This window comes from Lonchura striata, chromosome 4A, assembly GCF_050655825.1.
Source record: "Lonchura striata isolate lonStrDom1 chromosome 4A, ASM5065582v1, whole genome shotgun sequence".
Taxonomy (NCBI): Eukaryota; Metazoa; Chordata; class Aves; order Passeriformes; family Estrildidae; genus Lonchura; species Lonchura striata.
Genome location: NC_140742.1, coordinates 18588552 through 18605651, shown reverse-complemented (window position 1 = coordinate 18605651; position 17100 = coordinate 18588552). Strand labels below are relative to the sequence as shown.

Genomic DNA, 17100 nt, shown 5'->3' with positions numbered 1-17100 from the left:
ATGCCAGGGCCTGCTTTTCCTCTCCACTTTGATCATTGAGCAAGTACCTCAGTTTTCTGCAGGACTAACAATGTTAAATTAATATATTTGCCCAGCAGCTACTGAGAGAAACACCCTGGTTACCCAACTTTGTATCTTCAGGTTGGACCTGAAGGCCAAAGAGTAGATTTTGCAGCATTTCAGCCCTTTGAGAAAAGCTTTGTTATGCAAAATTCCTTTTATCTCAACTTTTACAAAGTCTCTCAGAGCATAATGTAGAGAAGGCAGACTCGAAGATAACTGGAACTGTTCCTTAGAACCTATTATTTTATTAATCAAGAAAGATCAGAAAAATAGGTGGAGGGACAGCAGATGAATAGACAACACTGAACCATAAATTGTCAAAAAACTGTTCAAAAGAGCTGAGATGTTCAGCAATCCAACTGTAGCTGGTTAACTTGTTCTGCCAGTGTAAAAGAGCCTCAGATGTGGATATGGATCCCTGAAGAATGATCTTCTCACCAAGAAATAGGCAAGAGAAGATTCTGAACTGGCCCCAGTCCCACTGGAGACCAAGCAAGGACATTAGCACTTGCAAGTCTTGAAACCAGACATTGTCCAGAGCCTCACTGTGCTACTTCTCAGCCCTGACCTCACAAAAGGTTTTCTCTGGCTGACAGAACTGGAATCTCCCACTTTCTGATTCACAGGGTCTGTACCAGACTGAGGGAAGCAGAAAGTTAACCAGAGCAGTGTAAGAGCCAGACAGCATTAGCTGTTACAGCCTGGGGGTGCTGTGCTCCTCCTGACTCATTTCTCCAGAGATATTCCCCTGTTCAAGGGAAACCATCTACTATTTCAGAACAAGTTGGGTTTCCAAAAGACTTCAAACTAGAACATTAATTTTTGCAAATTATCTCTCTAGCCATCAGAAAAATTTAGGAAATCCAACTTTCTTGAGACTCTCAAGGTGACTTCCAAGATCTCCTCTTCAGAGAGAAAACGAGCTCTACCCTCCTTGCTGTTCACAGGGTAGGGGAGGTGCAGCAGCAGCTTCCTGTGAAAGAGGACACAGGGAATGTCAGTGTCTCAGATCAGGGGAGCAGCTGAGATGTCACTGCAACTTACTCCTGCAATTCCTCACTCAGTATGCCAGGGAATGTTATTCCAATAGATCTCCTTATTGTGACAGGTTGTGGGGCTCCTGCAACACCTCATGCACAGCAGGACTGGATTGAAATATTTCCATCATTTAAAAGCAGCTTGGCTTAGAAGCAGCCCCAGCACTACAGAGCTGGAAGCAGTTACTTTGAGTCTTCCTACCCATCTGTGGGAAAACAAAGTTTTTCAGTATGTAAAACTTGACATCTTGATTATTTCCTTCATACTGAAAAGATTTTCACTTATATTTCTGAAAGCAGCACTGGTTCAGGCTGTACCCAAGCAACCATCAGATTTATGGTGAACTTTTTATTTTCTAGGTTTGTGACTAGAGACAGCTGGGTACTGAGAAGATAATAGCAGATCTGAGTCACCAAAAAGGTAGAATTGCAAAAGGAAAAGGATGCTGAGGTTTTCCTACATCTGCAACATTGCATTAAGCTACTTCTCTTACTGCCCATAGGTTCAGCAAGTCATAAGCCGAACAATTATTCCTCCCAGTTTTCCAGTTTCAAAACTAACATTCCCAAACCTTATTCCACTCCTGTTGCATCCTTGGGTTAAAACCAAGCACAGGGAAACTGATGGCCTGGTTTTGGCAGAGAAAAGTGAATTTTCTATAGTTAGTCTACTGGGGACTTATTTAGGCCTTAATCCATGGCCTGCACCACAAATTTATCTGCAGAAAGCTATTCTCATATAGATCTTCCCACACTCCATTCAGTGCAGCAAGTCAGCCCAGAGAAGATTAAGGTTTCTTATAAAAACAATCTTTATGAAGAAGGACTTTGAGCGAAACAGACATGGGAATTATCTGGAAATCTCAGGCAGGGGAATAGCACACTGAGGGAGAGATGGAGGAAGACTGAGAAATCCAAGAGTGCATCAGTCAGTTGATTATAGGCTTGAAATACCCCTATTAAAAAAAAAATCAAAGGAAATCTCTTTAGAAAACCTTGTAACATTTCCATCTCTGCATTTGTGCTTGGATATGTCCATAATTTGGCTTTCAGCTATTGAAAATTTATCTGCACTTTTTTACCATCTTCAGTTATATCTATTTGTACAAATTAGTTCTTAGGAATACTAAACTAAGTCTTTGAAGACCTTGGGCAGCTGTTTGCCAGGTGTTTTGAGCCCTTGAAACCTTGTTGTTTAAGTAGCCAAAATCTGTCCCCAAGCTTTTTACTGGACAGTATCACAGATTCAAAGCCAGCAGACTGTACACCCAGGGATGGACTATGGGCGTTTTTTCCGTATTTATTTCTCATGAGCAATTAATAGTACAATCATTAGCTTTCCACACAAAATGCAGTTCAAAGCTTGGCTAAACCCCATTTCAAACAAGGTATTAACTGTACTTTTATCAATTGTGCTACACTTACTTTTTGGGAGTTCGGAGGTCGAGAACCTTGTCCTGGATGTCTAATGTGATGTCTGAGTACTTTGTCTCTGGCAGCTTGATTTTAATCTGAAATGATGGGCAGAGGTAAAGCTGTGATTACATGTTACCCTAAAAGCCATAAAAGAGCTCATTTTCATGAATATTTCAATGCTAGTATCAAAGAGCAACGTTTTGAGTAGGTAATTTGTATCAGAGAAAATACGACAGTGATAATGACTGCTTTCAATAGCTTAGTGATGTGTATTGATATCCTATTCTCTTCCAGTTCCTGAGCTGCTAATGTGCTTGACAGGTGTTCAACATCCAGCAAAAGCCTCAGGCTTTGTGCATTGCAGGGACAGTTTGCTTCTGCTAGAAAGATAACACAGCAGTTCTACCTGTCCTGGAGCTCAGAAACCAGAGAGGTCTTTGATTATATAATGATGAGGCAGGATCTGATAGCTGGAACTTTAAAGGCTGTCAGCATTGTAGCATTCTGCTAGCACACACACCTTGTAAAAATGCAGGAAGATGAAAAAACTCTCCTTCCCAGCCCCTCTCCTCTCCAAACTGTGTCCAAGATGAAACTTCATCTCAGAGATACATTTTATTCCCATTAAGTTTATATGGGGCATATGTATTTGCATAGATTCCCTTGAGCACACTTGGTCCTTGAGGAGATACAAGTTCCTCAGGTTAGCAAGTGTAAATGTCATCTAAAAATGCTTGGAGAACCATGAGAAAATGCTACAGGAGGTCAAAGGCAGCAGTGGAGCTTGGTGTTTACATTCTGTCCCTCAGAAGGATGGGAAGATGGAAAAGAGCAGAGAAAGAGCACAAAGAAGGGACCAGAGCTCCAGGCTCAGCTCACCACTATATCTTCACAGCAGGCAGTGGAGGGGTCTTTCCCAGTCATCCCAAAGAAGACATCCTCTGTTCCCACATGCTGCTTGAATGAAATCTCATACCTGCCAAAGAGAAGTCATTACTAAATAATACTGGAGCAGGAGGCTAAAGGAAACTGATTCTCAGAGGACTGTAAATCCTCCTCCACACTCTCTCTCCTCCTTTGCAGTCTCCCTGAAAGGCTTCAGTCCATCTGCACTGGGTTTCTGTTCAGAGCCATGACTGAGACAGCTGGAAGACAGGTGAAAATCATTTACTCCACCTCCCAAGGCACTCACTGTGCTGCCTCTGCTTCCCTAACAGCCTTGGCAGGACCAGGCAATGCTTCCTAAGCAGATACCATGCTTATCAATGAGTCAAACACCACAAACTCCTGGGGAATGGATTTGGAAGGGGGGATGCCACAATTACATATGTTCTGTCCTGTCTTTTAGCATATTCTTGCAGCCTGAGCATAACACTTTTGAGCCAGACTGTAGTTTTGCATTCAGCTAACATTTATTTTCTTCTCCTTCACATCTACAAAATGTAGAATCACATATTCCCTTGCTCTTGGTAATTAATGAATGGGGAAAGGAAAACTGAATTTGTATTTATAACACATGCTACTCCTACTAAGTTCAGCAAAATTACTGGGGTGGATCACTTGTGTAAGCTGTTAGAAAGTCTTTCACATCTCCAGTGCGCATCTGCATATGTAATAATTGCTAAGTCAGTGACAAATGTGTCTAATAGCTCCGGATGCACCTCTGTAGCCATCTGTTTTCCTTTTAGCACATTTTCTTTGCTTCATTTGATGAACTATTGTAGACTTATAATTCTCTCTTCATCTGTGCAAAACGGGTCAGAAGTGCTTGAGGCTGGAGAAGCACTGCAGAGGGGAAGGGTCACAGAACAGCACGAGAAAAGCTTCTTTGTACCCCAATGCAAAGACAGCGTGTTCTGTACCTGACAGGTGACCATTCCAAGGACAACTGTGCGTGAGGGTGAATTCCAAATCATTTTCAGAAAGGCTGAGTCCCCGTTCAGGTGGGTCTCAGGTCCTGTGTCTATCTGGGAAATTGAAAACCTCATTTTCAGAAAGGCTGAGTCCCTGTTTACGTAGGTCTCAGGTCCTGTGTTTAACTGGGAAATTGAACTTCTCATGCAGGAAAAAGTGAAGATTCTGGTGTACAATGTGCAGCTTCATGGGCTACAGTCCATATGCTCCAGCATTTAACACTTCAGGACATGGCACTGAAACAATGCTTGGAAATGCAAAAGCTGCTTTATGGACTTTATGGACTCAGGGATTTCTGACCTCTACAAACTCCACCTTACATGCCTGATTTCAAGAATATTTTTGCTACTGTTTTTCTATGAGCAAGAAAAGGCTCTGGTTTTAAATAGTGCTGTGACAGACTAAGATTGAATGACAAGATTTAAGAGCTCAGAATTGCCTGCACACAGCTTTTCTTCTGCAGTACTATTTGTCTCTAAAGAGCTTAAATCTTTGAAATGCAAATATACATTGGAGTACTTTATGAATTTATGAGTATGGAAAAATGGATGCATCTCAGTTGCAGCAGGAAAAAGCAGGTATTTCACACAAATGGCATATTTTAAAGTTAATACATCATTTTTCTGACCTACTTCCCCTCCTAATCCCACTTTATAGAAGTTATTGACACTGCACATTAACTTATTTTGGAAAAACCAACACAAATTTCTGTTCTGGGATCAGAAGATTTCAAGAGAGGGGTTAAAACCATTCCTCGCATGTTGCTTTAGATGCAACACTGATATCTTTCCTTTTTTTCTTGCATGACACAATCTTTTCAGCTGGCTGTAGATGCTTTTTAGCTCTCATTTACATTAATGCTATGTAAAGCCCACACAGGCAGTCTCAGCATTCTTACTCTGGCTTTTCTCTAGGGTCCCAGGTATCATCAAATTCAGATTCTTCTGGGACCTCCTCTGGATTCCAAATGATTTTCTTGTTTTCAGATTTCACTTGAAAAGTACCTGTAAGTGAGGAGAAAAATCACACTGACACATTTTGAAATGTCTCTGTTCTTCAAGGCTTGCTGAAAGCTTACAATATTTTTCAAGACTGAAAAAAAAAGAAAAGCCATTTCTAAAGCCTAGAAAAGTATTTCTAGGCTTTAGAAAAATCTTTGCATTAAAAGCATTCTAGGTAATGATTACAGTCTTCTTCATCTTACTCTCTCATGAATGAGGATTTGCAGAGGGAGGATGTTTTCCTTTCACTTAAATCTTCTTTACCCAACCTTTATTTCCTGAAAATCCTCCTTTCTGGCATATAATATCTAGCACTTCAAAATCAGTAAAGTGTAGAGGGATGAAATACTAATCTTTCACAAGCCCCCTGACATGAGATTTTCAGTGAGCAGAGTCACTCACAAGAGGATCACCTCCTCACACAGAAATCCAGTTCTTGACATTAATTACTGGGCACAGTCCAGACAAGGTGCTTAAGACACATTAAAGTTTATGGGCAAACTAGAATGGTTTATGTCTGTCCTGCATGGAAAATATTCTTTTAGTAAGCTAGTAAGTGTGAAACTTGAAGATTTTAGAGTAGAATCTCTGGTTATTGTTGGATAGCAATAAAAGCAAAAACAATCTATTCTATTTGCCAGGGCTCCTTTCCTGCAAAACTCACCCTGGCCCTTGTTGGCCTTTCTTAGGGCTTTTAATGAAAGTGCTCAATAATGTGACAGCCTCAGCTCCAAAAAACTTAACACTAACTTTGCCAAGTCTTTACCAAAACTGCCTTCCTGTCTTTCCTGAGTACTTACCTGGAGCTTTTGCTGCTCAGTTATGATCCCTGCCGCCCCTGACCAGGCTGTCCTCTGAACTGTTATCATCTCCCCTGGAGGCTGCTCTGGTATTACCCTTTCTGCTCCTCTTTGCATGCTTTAGAGTTAAGCTTTCAGAAAAGGAATCATTTTACAGTGCAATTGTAAGAAATGTCATGCTATGTCCATCTCAAAAGTCAGTGACTCCTCTTTTATTGCAGTGGTATCATACTAGAGCTGTTACAGTCTGCTGACATGAGGCTGAATGCCAAAACAACAAATACTCCTCCTTACTGGTGGTCTCTTTCTTGGCTGGTCCAACACTCCCAGGAGTCATGGCACCAACAGAACAGCGTGGCTGCAAAGAAAGACACGAGGATCTTAAATCAATTTTTTATAGAGCCAAGCTTGCTTACAACTATGATGTCTGTAAATACAACACATCATCTAAGGGCAAACAAATCCCTGATAGAATTGAAAAAGCATTATCCCAGAGTTTCACCACTGAACCACTGAACATTCTCTTCACTCTCACACAGCAGAAAGTGACCTTGACACACTGGGTCTAAGCAGGACTCACAGAAGCCCAGTAATACAGACAGATGTGCTTTTTCAGTTTTGGTTTCCATGGCATTTTGGCAAAATTTCCATGCTTTGCCTGCCATGAAAATATTACAGGAAACCAAGGGTGCTACATGAAAGCCCCATCACAGCATTTGGAATCCTTTTTAGAGTAGAGATCATGAGGAACAACATTTTCCTCTAATTATGAATCAATTTAGTGCTAATAGGCCAATGTGAGGCATTTCTCTATATATGAAGATTCCTTGGTTCAATAAAAGTGCCTCATATGCACAGAGCATTAAATTAAATCAAAATAAAGATTTCAATTTACCCAGATTGACTCAGACTTAATTGACATCTCTCGTGGCAACTTTCCATTTCTGTCTCTGAAGTGTCATTCATTTTATTAATAAGATGTAAACAAATTCTTTTTAAAATCAGGATGTTTACTGCAGAGATGCACAGCAATAATGCAGGGTTTAAAAGGCAGGCATTAAACAGCTGGAGGATAGTTGGGGTGTGAAGGACCACATCTGTAACCCACTGAAAGAAAACTTCAAGGGATATGCACCCCTTTTATCCCAAATATTACTTGCATTGCCATTATTGGGGCTGGTCAGCTCTTTGTTGAGGAATGATTTGGGGGAATACTCAGGCATTTGCCATTTTTGTTATCTGGTGGGGTTTTTTTGTTTGTTTTTGTTATCTGTGTGGGTTTTTTTTTTGTTTGTTTGTTTTTCTGGTTTTGTTTGTTTGTTTGTTTGTTTGTGTAGGGTTTTTGTTTGTTTGTTTTTTCATTATTCATGTCATAACATGACCTATGCAAAATCCTGAGAGACTTAGCAAAGTTTTGAGCCTTCACAGAGGCCTTCTACATTGTTGGCACCTTTGGGGCTCCTGGGAACATTTTTTCCCAGCACACAGGCAGGCCTAGATAAAAGCAGGTGTTGCAGGAATAATGCATGTTCTCCAAATGCTGTGATTTTCATCTGCTCCTGAGAGGAACTGATATAGAAGAATACATTCAGGTATTTCTCTCATTATTCATTCAGATTATGTACCTTAGAATGATTATTCACCTTGCCCTATTTTACAACCAGCAAAATACCTATTGTACTTCAGTGATCAATTATCTCTAGAGTTCTTCAATGCCTGACATATGCAATTAATACATTCAGTTGCCTCTGGATATCTTGGTCCTTACTCAGAAGCTGAGCAGCAAATTTTTCCCCATAATATCTGGCTGTAATTGCCTTCATCTCCAGCAGGGTTCAGGAAAAAGTGGTGGGAAGTCTGGAGTATCTAAAGCTCTTTCAAGCCCATGTTCTCTTTTCCTTCAGGCTGAAAAACTAAATCATGTGTTGTCCTCACAATGTCTCCTTGTTTTCCTGGGGCATTTTGCTCATTCTCAAGAACTGGTTACTCTGAAAGTATCCTTGAGCTGTTTCAGTCAAACCAAAACCTTCTAAGGTTTTCATTCTGTTTTTACTCTCTCTGGAGAAAAAGAGATTAGCTTCTCCTTGATTAACAAGATTGGGCTATGGTACAATATGTAAAAGAAGCAGCAACTCTCGTGGAAGGCTCACCACATCATCATCATCATCATCATCCTCTCCTGCAGCATCACGCAGCAGTTTGGCGAGGCTCTGCAGAGAAGAGCCTGAGAACACGCTGTCCATATCCGTACCCACTGCTCACCCCTGCAGGGAAAAAAAATGACACATGAAGTGGGAGCCAAATGTGCTTGGAACAGCCTGTAAAGCACAATTTTCCTACTGTGTGTTTGGGAAGGAAAAGTTTCGCCAGGTTCCTGAGTGTGAAAGGACAAAATGTGTAAACTGAAGCAAAAATCAAAGCATATGCTGAGATGGACTGTCCCACCCTGTATCCCCTAACCCAGCCCAGTGTCCCCAATCCCAGCCCGGTCTCCACTGTCCCTGCCCGGTGTCCCCAGTTCCGCTCGGTGTCCCAAATCCCGTTTGGTGTCCCCTGTCCCAGCCCGGTGTCGCGTCTCCCTCCCGGTGTCCCCTGTCCCCCCCTCTGTCCCTGTCCCCCCCTCTGTCCCTGTCCCTCCCTCTGTCCCTGTCCCCCCCTCTGTCCCTGTCCCCCCCGCTGTCCCTGTCCCCCCCTCTGTCCCTGTCCCTCCCTCTGTCCCTGTTCCATCCCGGTGTCCCTGTCCCCCCCTCTGTCCCTATCCCCCCCTCTGTCCCTGTCCCTCCCGCTGTCCCTGTCCCTCCCGCTGTCCCCTGTCCCTCCCTCTGTCCCTGTCCCCCCCCTCTGTCCCTGTCCCTCCCGCTGTCCCTGTCCCTCCCTCTGTCCCTGTCCCTCCCGCTGTCCCCTGTCCCTCCCTCTGTCCCTGTCCCCCCCCTCTGTCCCTGTCCCTCCCTCTGTCCCTGTCCCCCCCTCTGTCCCTGTCCCTCCCGGTGTCCCTGTCCCCCCCCTCTGTCCCTGTCCCTCCCTCTGTCCCTGTCCCCCCCTCTGTCCCTGTCCCCCCCTCTGTCCCTGTCCCTCCCTCTGTCCCTGTCCCCCCCTCTGTCCCTGTCCCTCCCGCTGTCCCCGTCCGCACCCGGTCCCGCAGCCGCGTCCCCCGTCCCCACAGCAACGCCGGCTCGCCCCGCCCCTCGCGGCCCGGCAGCCAATGGGAGCCGCCCTGCCGCGAGTGGCGGCCGCGCCGGCCAATGGGCGCGGAGGGCGGGAAGGCGCGGGCGGGCCCGGGCGGGGCCGGTGACGCCATCGCGGCGCTCCGGGCCCGGCCCGCGCCGCCGCCGCCGCCGCGCCATGAGCCAGTTCAGCTTCGGGGCGGCCGCGCCCGGCGGCGCCTTCGGCCTGGGCGCGCCCCGCGCCGCCGCCACCGCGGCCGCCGCCGGCTTCTCCTTCTCCGCGCCCGCCTCCACCGGCTTCAGCTTCGGCAGCGCCGCGCCGGCGGCGGGCGGCGGCCAGCCCGCCGGGCTCTTCTCCTTCAGCCGGCCGGGCACGGCCGCGCAGCCCGCGGGCTTCAGCTTCGGCTCGGCCGGCGCGGCCCCCGCGGCCCCGGCGGCCGCCGCCTTCCCGCTGGGGTGAGCGCCGGGCCGGGGAGGGCCGGGCGGAGGGAGCGCGGTCCCGGCGGGCCGGCCGAGGCTCGGCGGGCGCTCCGCCCCGAGCGAGCCGGGCCCGGCCCGGTGCCCGCCGCTCCCGGGCCCGGCACCGACCGCCCGCCGGGCGCTGCTCGGCGAGCCCCGGCGCTCCCCGGCCCCGCTGCCCAGGGCGGCCCTCGCACGCGTGGGGAGGAGAAGCTCCGCTTGTCCGCCCGGAACGGGGCTGCACACGCGGCACAGAAACGCTCGAGCTCTGTGCCGAGGAGGAAACGTCGTATTCCTTCTGCCCCGATCCGGAGTGCTCTGAACGTGTTCTCGGCACGCTGGGAGGGATCTGTCGCTCAGGAAAGGCTGCGGGTTCTGCAGCGGCTCTGCAGAACCGCTGCTGTCAAAGCTTGCCAGATGGGAGCTGTGGGAAGGGAGCTCAAATGGGGACGAGCAGCAAAAACCAGCCTTGGGTAGAGGGAGTGGAAAGAGGTGAGCTGAGAGAGATGGAGCAGCTTCACGTGTGCTGCCGTAAAATGTCCTGTGGTACCTGGCTGGGTGCAGGTAATGAAGGCAGGGTCACTAGAAAGAGCCCTAAGGGGGTATGGCAGGTGACAGCAGCTGGATGGAGTCTGTTGTCAGAACTGGGACACAAGCCTGCCCAGGTGTTTTTGCAGCCCTTTGAAAGGAGTTTTCTGCTGTCAGCAAATGGTCAGGGAGAAAGCCGGCCGTGAACTTGAGTGGATGTATGTCTCAAGCAGAGTGGTTTCCTTTCTTTCCTTTTCTTCCCCAGGGCAAACACACCAAAAGTGAACTTTGGAGCCAGCACCACCACTCCAGCTCCTGGGATCACGGGGGGCTTCTCTTTTGCTGCCCCTGTGGCAACCAGCACGCCATCGAGTCAGGCAGCAGCCCCGTCTGGCTTTGCCTTTGGCTCAGGAGGCAGCAGCAGCAGCAGCACGGCTCCGTCTGGGACAACAGGAGGCTTCACCTTCTCCAGTGGCACCACGACTCAGGCGGGGACGGCCGGGTTCAGCATCGGCACCGCGGCTCCGCAGGCGACGTCCGCAGGGCTGAGCTTTGGCACGGCCCCTGCGGCTGCTGCCAGCACCAGCACGGCCACCCTGGCAGCTGCCAGCCCGGCAGCAGCGCCCTTCAGCCTCGGGGGGCAGCCCACAGGTGGGTGAGCTGCTGGAGGCTGTGCTGTGTGCAGCTGGGACACAGGCACACGGTTTGTGGGCACTGGGATGGGGCCCAGCCTCACCCCCGTGGCTCCAGCTGTGAAAAGCAGGGGAGCAGCACTGACAGCACTGAGCCACGGAGTGCCCAGAGGCACTGAGCAACCCCCAAAGGGAGCAGGGGCACACAGGGCAGTGCATGAACAGGAGGGTATGGAAGCTGGGCTGAAGAACAAGAGGGGCTGACACTTGCAGCCTTCTGAGGTGTTCTGGTGCTGCTGTGTGTGGGTTGAAGCCTTCTGGAATTGCCTGGTGGCACTCTGTATCGTGGCTATCTGGGCTGTCACACGGACTGTGACACAGCCTTGGGGGCAGCTGGAGGCTGGCAGCCTGTGGCATGGGCATGTCTGCAGGTACAACTGGGGCAAGGCTCTGCAGCCTCTGGCTTGTGCTGAGGCACAGTGGAGTGAGAGGGGCTGGAGCCAGAGGTGTTTGTGACAGGCCTGTCCAGGGTCTGCAGTACTGGGCAGCAAGTGCTCTTTGGCCTGCAGGAAGAAAGTGCATCTTTTCCTTCTGCACCTGGTTCCAGGTCTGACCTTTGCACTGCCTTCAACAGCAGCCACCAGTACAACCACAGCAACAACGACCACAAGCACCAGCCAGGCACCCATCCTGTCCTTTGGAACCAAGCTTGGAGGTAGGAAGCTGTTCTAGACAACGATTCCTTGAGGCTCTGGGGAGTCTGCTGTCCTCCTGGTAATAGTTGTCTGTTGGAAGCAGACAAATATACTGAGTGTGGAAAGGGGCCCCAAGCATGTGTTTCTGTGGGTTTGCCCTGGCAGCGGTGATAAGTGTCAGCTCCTGGAGCCTTTGGAGAGCGTGTCCTGTGGTTCTGATTGTGTCCCACATGCCAGATTCTGTTCTGTGCTTGTTTGGGAGCACAGTGGGAGGGAGGCACAATCTTCAAGGGGTACATTGTGAAAGACAGGCAGGGAGGGAGAATAAGAGGAAAAGGAGGTGAAAATGCTGCCATGGCCAGGAGCTGGTGTGGCTGGGCAGTTTGTGTCCCCCTCCCTGCAGGGTTGTTGTGCAAGGGCTGGAAGCTCAGTGTGCTCTGCTTGTTCACATGGAGCTGTTTGTCCCTGCAGTCACATCCACAGCTGCCAGCACGGCCTCCACCACCAGCACCACCTCAGTGCTGGGCTCCACGGGGCCCTCCTTGTTTGCATCTGTGGCAACTTCCTCAGCCCCAGCCTCCTCCAGCACCTCGGGCCTCTCACGTGAGTCTCTCCAGGCAGGTTTGTCCCTGGGGCAGTAGAGGAGCAGCGTGGCTGCTGCTCCCTGGGGCTGCTGCTGCTGCAGGCAGAGGGCCAGCAGGCTGGGCACAGCTTTCCCAAGGGGCCCTGCATTCCACGGCTTATGCAACCTGTTAATGGTGTCTTCTCTTCACAGTGGGTGCCACTTCCACTGGTTCCACTGGGACAGCCAGTCTGGGGACACTTGGCTTTGGATTAAAAGTTCCTGCAACCACAGCTGCCACAACAAGCACTGCCACTGGTAGGAACAAGATGCTGAAAGGCACTGAAGAGAGGGGAGACTGAATTCAGTGCCCTGTAGGGGTGTAAAGAGCCATGTCAGGGTAGCAGCAGAGCAGTTGTGATTTGTAAAGCCCTCAAGTAACTGAAAAGAGCACAGTCTGTCCTCCTCGGATCCTTTTCCCTCTCTTTGTGAAAACACAGATTTCTCTCACTCACTGCAAAGGTGCAGGGGAGGAGCTGGGTGTGCTGGCAGTTATTGGTTCTGCAGTAAAGCATGAGGACATTGACAGGGCTGTGGGCTGGGATGTGTTCATTCCCTCCCTGACAGATGGAGCATTTGCAGTTGTTGCCTTCAGAGGGATGTACTGCAGCTCCTAGAGCCATGGGCAGTGCACCCTGGAGCTTTCTGTGCTTGGGAGGTACCAGGTGTGTCCCCTTCTGCTGCTTGACTTGACTCTCTTCCTGCAGGGACTACTTCTGCTTCTGGCTTTCCTTTGAATCTGAAGCCATTGACCACCACTGGTGCCGTTGGAGCTGTGACCTCCACAGCTGCCATAACCACAAGCACCACGCCCAGGTGGGCTTTTGTGACCACTGAGCATTCCCTGCCTGGGCCAGGAGCAGCTGCAGTGCTCAGGCTGGGGTCGGCAGGAGGAAGGGGAAATCAGGGAGTGTTGTGGTGTTTCTCTTTCCTGACCTCGTGTCCTGTGCTGCCCCTCAGTGCCCCCCCAGTGATGACTTATGCCCAGCTGGAGAGTTTGATCAACAAGTGGAGCCTGGAGCTGGAGGACCAAGAGAAGCACTTCCTCCATCAAGCCACACAAGTCAATGCCTGGGACCGCATGCTGATAGAGAACGGGGAGAAGGTGAGCTGACCTCCAGTGGAGCCTCACTCTGCCTGCCTGCCTCCTCAGAGCTCTCTGCTACAGGTGCAGCAAGCCATTCAGTGGGACTTGCTGCTTGTGAAATAGATGTGAGCTCCAGCTGGGTGCTTTTCACAGCCTCTCTGTGTGTCACTTCTGGCCCTTAGGCCTTGGAGTTGGAGATCTGTTCTGTGCCTTTGCTCTGTGATACCGAGTTCTCTTAGGGGGGATCATTCCAAGCTGAACCTCCCTTATTCCATCTTGGCTCTGTAAATCTTTATGTGGCCATCCCTTGTTTGCAGTAGAACTTGCATGCTGTGCTCTCTCCCTCACACCTCCCTTCTTTGGAGAGCTGCCTTCTTGGTTTTTAAGGTGCCATGGAATGTCTTCTGTTTGCAGATTACTTCTTTACACAGAGAAGTGGAGAAGGTGAAGGTTGACCAGAAGAGGTAGGAGACCTGGAACACTTGAAATGATTTTATTTCTTCTCTGCATGGGCCTGCCTGGCTGTGTGACAGCTCTGCAGAGTCTGCAGCGTGAACGGGAAGCATTTGGCTCTTTCTCTTTGCAGACTGGATCAGGAACTGGACTTCATTCTGTCCCAGCAGAAGGAGCTGGAGGACTTGCTGTCCCCTCTGGAGGAGTCTGTGAAGGAGCAGAGTGGAACCATCTACCTGCAGCACGCAGATGAGGAACGGGAGAGGACGTGAGGCACAAACCTGTGGGGATGGGGGCTGAGCACTGGCCTGTGCCCACAGCCCTCAGCAGGAGTGGAGCTGGGATGGGTGTCAGGATTAACAATCAGTGCCTGCCGTCAGATATTTAATCCTGGTTTATGCACGGCAACTTTAGATTTTACTCAGAGTCCTCCACTCTCTTGCTGGTCTGTCTCCATGTGTAGCTCAAGGGAGACAGAGCTTGGGAGTCCCCTCATGTGGGTGCTGGAGCCTCCCTGGGTGCTGTTCCCAGTCTCTGCCAGCCTGGGCTGCAGCTGTGGCAGCTGATGCTGATGGCCCACAGCTGGTGTGACTGTGAGCAGGCCCTCCAAGTTGGCTTTGACCATTCTGATCTTGGTTCCTGTGTGCTCTGCAGCTACAAACTGGCTGAAAACATCGATGCTCAGCTGAAGCGCATGGCACAAGATCTGAAGGACATTATTGATCACTTGAATACATCAGGAGGCCCAGCAGACACGAGTGACCCGGTAAATTCAAGCTTTTATTTTATGTTGCTGAAGAGGCAAATGATATTGAAATAATTCTAACTCTTAATTTGTCCCCATGTGGATATTCCACTTATACTTTTTCTTCATACTATTTTTATATCCTCATAAAACAAGATCTGTATAACCAGCTCCTGATATCTATTAAATTGATTTTGATGCTCCTTAGGGCTTTGCCCAGAAGCTTTTTTCTGCAAAAATTTCCTTTTAGTATTTTAGACTGAGTTTATCCACATTCATTTTGAATTTTGACACCTTAAGCCTAAGGTTATGAATATTCTGCTGGTTCCTAGGTCTAAATTAAGATAAGCCAAAGTCACAGACATGTTATCTAAACTGTTCAGTTTTCTTGCTGCTATGGAATAGCCAAGTAGCAGTGTTGCTGCACACACTTCCCTGGCTTAAGTGGCTGCTCTCTTGGGAAAGGCATAACTTTGCCTTTGACTCCTCCTGGTGTTTATGCCGTCTCACAACTGACTTGCACCTTCTCTCTCTGCTCAGCTTCAGCAGATCTGTAAAATTCTGAATGCACACATGGATTCCCTGCAGTGGATTGACCAGAATTCAGGTGAGATTTGTCCTGCAGCCTTTTGGCAGTGTGAGTGGGAAGCAGGAGCTGTGTGTGAGTGTTCACCCCTGAATTCCTGAGGATGCCTGAGGAATCTTCCTCCTCACCCTTCAGTGGCATTGTCCCTTCCTACATCTGCTTGAATTCTGCTGCTGTGCCTGATGAGAGGCCTCTGCTGGGAAGTTACTCCTGACAACTCTATTTTTACCCAAAAAGCCCTCCTTGAATTGCATCAGTACAAAGCAGAGAACTTGAAAACCTTATTCATTCTGTCAAACTAATGTTAAATAGTTCAGCTTCTAAAGATTGTGTGGTTTCTCTGTGGTGCAGGAAAATTGGTGAGGGAAATGTGTGTGTGTTGAGTGTTACTATCCCTCCCAGTCTGAAAACAGGAAGTCACATCCAGATAAGATGGAGCAGCCTGCCTTGATCTGCAGGTGGGTTAAGTACAGGAATAATATGGGAATTTCACAACCTCCAAAGCTTGAGTTCCATTGCACACAGAGATGCACTCAGGAATAGGCACTTGACAGTGGAGTCATACTAAAACAAGACAGAAAAAAGGAAGTTTTCCCTCTGGAAGAGTGCCTCCTGGTGAGGGATTCTGGAATTTTGTGCCGTTTGGATTTTAACTGGTAGCAGCCACACGGGGGCACGGCAGAATAAAGCAGCTCTCCTCTCAGAGCCCCAGAGCCTAGTTACAGTGCTGTGAAATGCTCACACCTGGGGTAACAACTTGCGTGAAAGCAGGCCTGCTCTTCTTCATGTTGGCTTAGGTCAGGGTCTAATTCGGTGTTTTCTTTCAGAACACTCCTGCTAAGCTTCCCATTCTAAAGATGCCTTTTTCAGCAAATCTGGTACAGCTCCTGTGCAACCTGAATTTACATAATGTGTGTAAAAATAGCTATCTGTTTGCTTTAAACTTTCCTAGAAAGGAGACACATTTTTTCTTTTGCCATTAAATAACGAAAACATTGTCTTATTGGTAGTACTTCGGGTTGTGTTTTCCTCCTGCTTTATCCACTGACAAATCTGAGTGACTGTCAGCAAGGAATTATTTTTCTTTCTGCAGGCAAAACTGTGCAGGGTTGTGTTCTGGGGTGACTGTGACATTTAATCCCTTGTTTCTGCCACAGCTGTGCTACAGAGGAAGGTGGAAGAGGTGACCAAGGTTTGTGAGAGTCGCCGCAAGGAGCAGGAGCGCAGCTTTCGGATCACCTTTGATTGAGACATTCCCAAGTTCAAAGGATGAACATAAAACCTCCACAGAAAACAGAGGTGTTTGGGAGCTGAGGACTGAAACAATGACCTGGTTTTATTTCTTTTTTTACAATAAAATGTGCTGTTTGTTCAAAGCCAGTCTTTGTGGTGTTGGACTGGATTTCACGTGCTCCTATCAGAAACTGGATGAAGTCTGCAGGAAGTGTGTACTCCTTGTGCTTTAGCTGTGCCTGCAGACTGGTGAGGCAACAGAAATGCTGTCTTGGAGGACTCCTGCGTGGTTTTGTAGGAGGAGGCTGCAGAGGTGGCTTATGTGAGAAGCTCCAGAAGCTTCCACCATGTCCAGCAGGGCCAGTCCCTGGTGGCTCCAAATGATGGACAGAGTTGCTGGCCAGGGCTGGGCCAGTTAGATATGGTGGTAATGACTCTGAAACAGCTTTTTAAGAAGAAATAAATACAAATTTGATGCTCAGTTGTAATTGCAGCCAGAGAAGAGAGGGGTGAAAATCTGTGAGGGGAACAGCTCTGCAGACACCAAGGTTAGTGAAGGAGGGAGGGAAAAAGGTGTTCCAGGTGCTGGGGCTGAGATTGCTCTGCAGCCTGTGGTGAGGACCATGGTGAAGCAGCTGTGCTCCTGCAGCCCATGGAGGAGCCCC

The 17100-nt window shown here is 48.6% G+C and overlaps 2 protein-coding genes across 5 annotated transcripts; one reads left to right on the top strand and one right to left on the bottom strand.

Annotated features, from left to right (window-relative positions):
* Positions 1–286: 286 nt before the first annotated feature.
* Positions 287–9438, bottom strand: DNAAF6 (dynein axonemal assembly factor 6). 3 transcript variants are annotated; one of them, XM_021534597.4, is made up of 7 exons: positions 9362–9438; positions 8382–8495; positions 6526–6589; positions 5329–5434; positions 3396–3492; positions 2526–2611; positions 287–1036 (listed from the first exon to the last, which is right to left on the bottom strand). In XM_021534597.4, exons 2-7 carry the CDS (start codon positions 8472–8474, stop codon positions 901–903), a joined length of 582 nt encoding a protein of 193 aa, XP_021390272.3. In that variant the 5' UTR covers positions 8475–8495; positions 9362–9438; the 3' UTR covers positions 287–900. The 3 variants fall into 3 exon arrangements, with proteins under 3 accessions (XP_021390272.3, XP_085426545.1, XP_077642575.1); XM_085570419.1 differs by lacking the exon at positions 9362–9438 and adding an exon at positions 8572–8922; XM_077786449.2 differs by lacking the exon at positions 9362–9438 and having other exon boundaries at positions 8382–8920.
* A 123-nt stretch (positions 9439–9561) lies between these two features.
* LOC110472688 (nuclear pore glycoprotein p62-like) lies at positions 9562–16582 on the top strand. Of its 2 annotated transcripts, none has more exons than XM_077786593.2 (12): positions 9562–9851; positions 10648–11033; positions 11622–11729; positions 12181–12312; positions 12485–12589; positions 13039–13147; positions 13292–13436; positions 13833–13882; positions 14005–14139; positions 14526–14637; positions 15157–15223; positions 16360–16582. In XM_077786593.2, exons 1-12 carry the CDS (start codon positions 9574–9576, stop codon positions 16449–16451), a joined length of 1719 nt encoding a protein of 572 aa, XP_077642719.2. In that variant the 5' UTR covers positions 9562–9573; the 3' UTR covers positions 16452–16582. The 2 variants fall into 2 exon arrangements, with proteins under 2 accessions (XP_077642719.2, XP_085427128.1); XM_085571002.1 differs by lacking the exon at positions 16360–16582 and adding an exon at positions 16296–16342.
* The last annotated feature ends 518 nt before the right edge of the window (positions 16583–17100 follow it).

What these genes read in the sequence shown, in the direction of transcription:
- DNAAF6 (XM_021534597.4), bottom strand. Translation starts at nt 8,474, where the DNA reads ATGGACAGCGTGTTCTCAGGCTCTTCTCTGCAGAGCCTCGCCAAACTG. An exon ending in ATGATGATGATGATGATGTG is followed by an intron (nt 6,590 to 8,381) that starts GTGAGCCTTCCA and finishes CTTTCTTTGCAG; the next exon opens with CCACGCTGTTCTGTTGGTGC. An exon ending in AGCCAAGAAAGAGACCACCA is followed by an intron (nt 5,435 to 6,525) that starts GTAAGGAGGAGT and finishes CCTCACTTACAG; the next exon opens with GTACTTTTCAAGTGAAATCT.
- LOC110472688 (XM_077786593.2), top strand. Translation starts at nt 9,574, where the DNA reads ATGAGCCAGTTCAGCTTCGGGGCGGCCGCGCCCGGCGGCGCCTTCGGC. An exon ending in GCCGCCGCCTTCCCGCTGGG is followed by an intron (nt 9,852 to 10,647) that starts GTGAGCGCCGGG and finishes TTTCTTCCCCAG; the next exon opens with GGCAAACACACCAAAAGTGA. An exon ending in GTGGATTGACCAGAATTCAG is followed by an intron (nt 15,224 to 16,359) that starts GTGAGATTTGTC and finishes TTTCTGCCACAG; the next exon opens with CTGTGCTACAGAGGAAGGTG.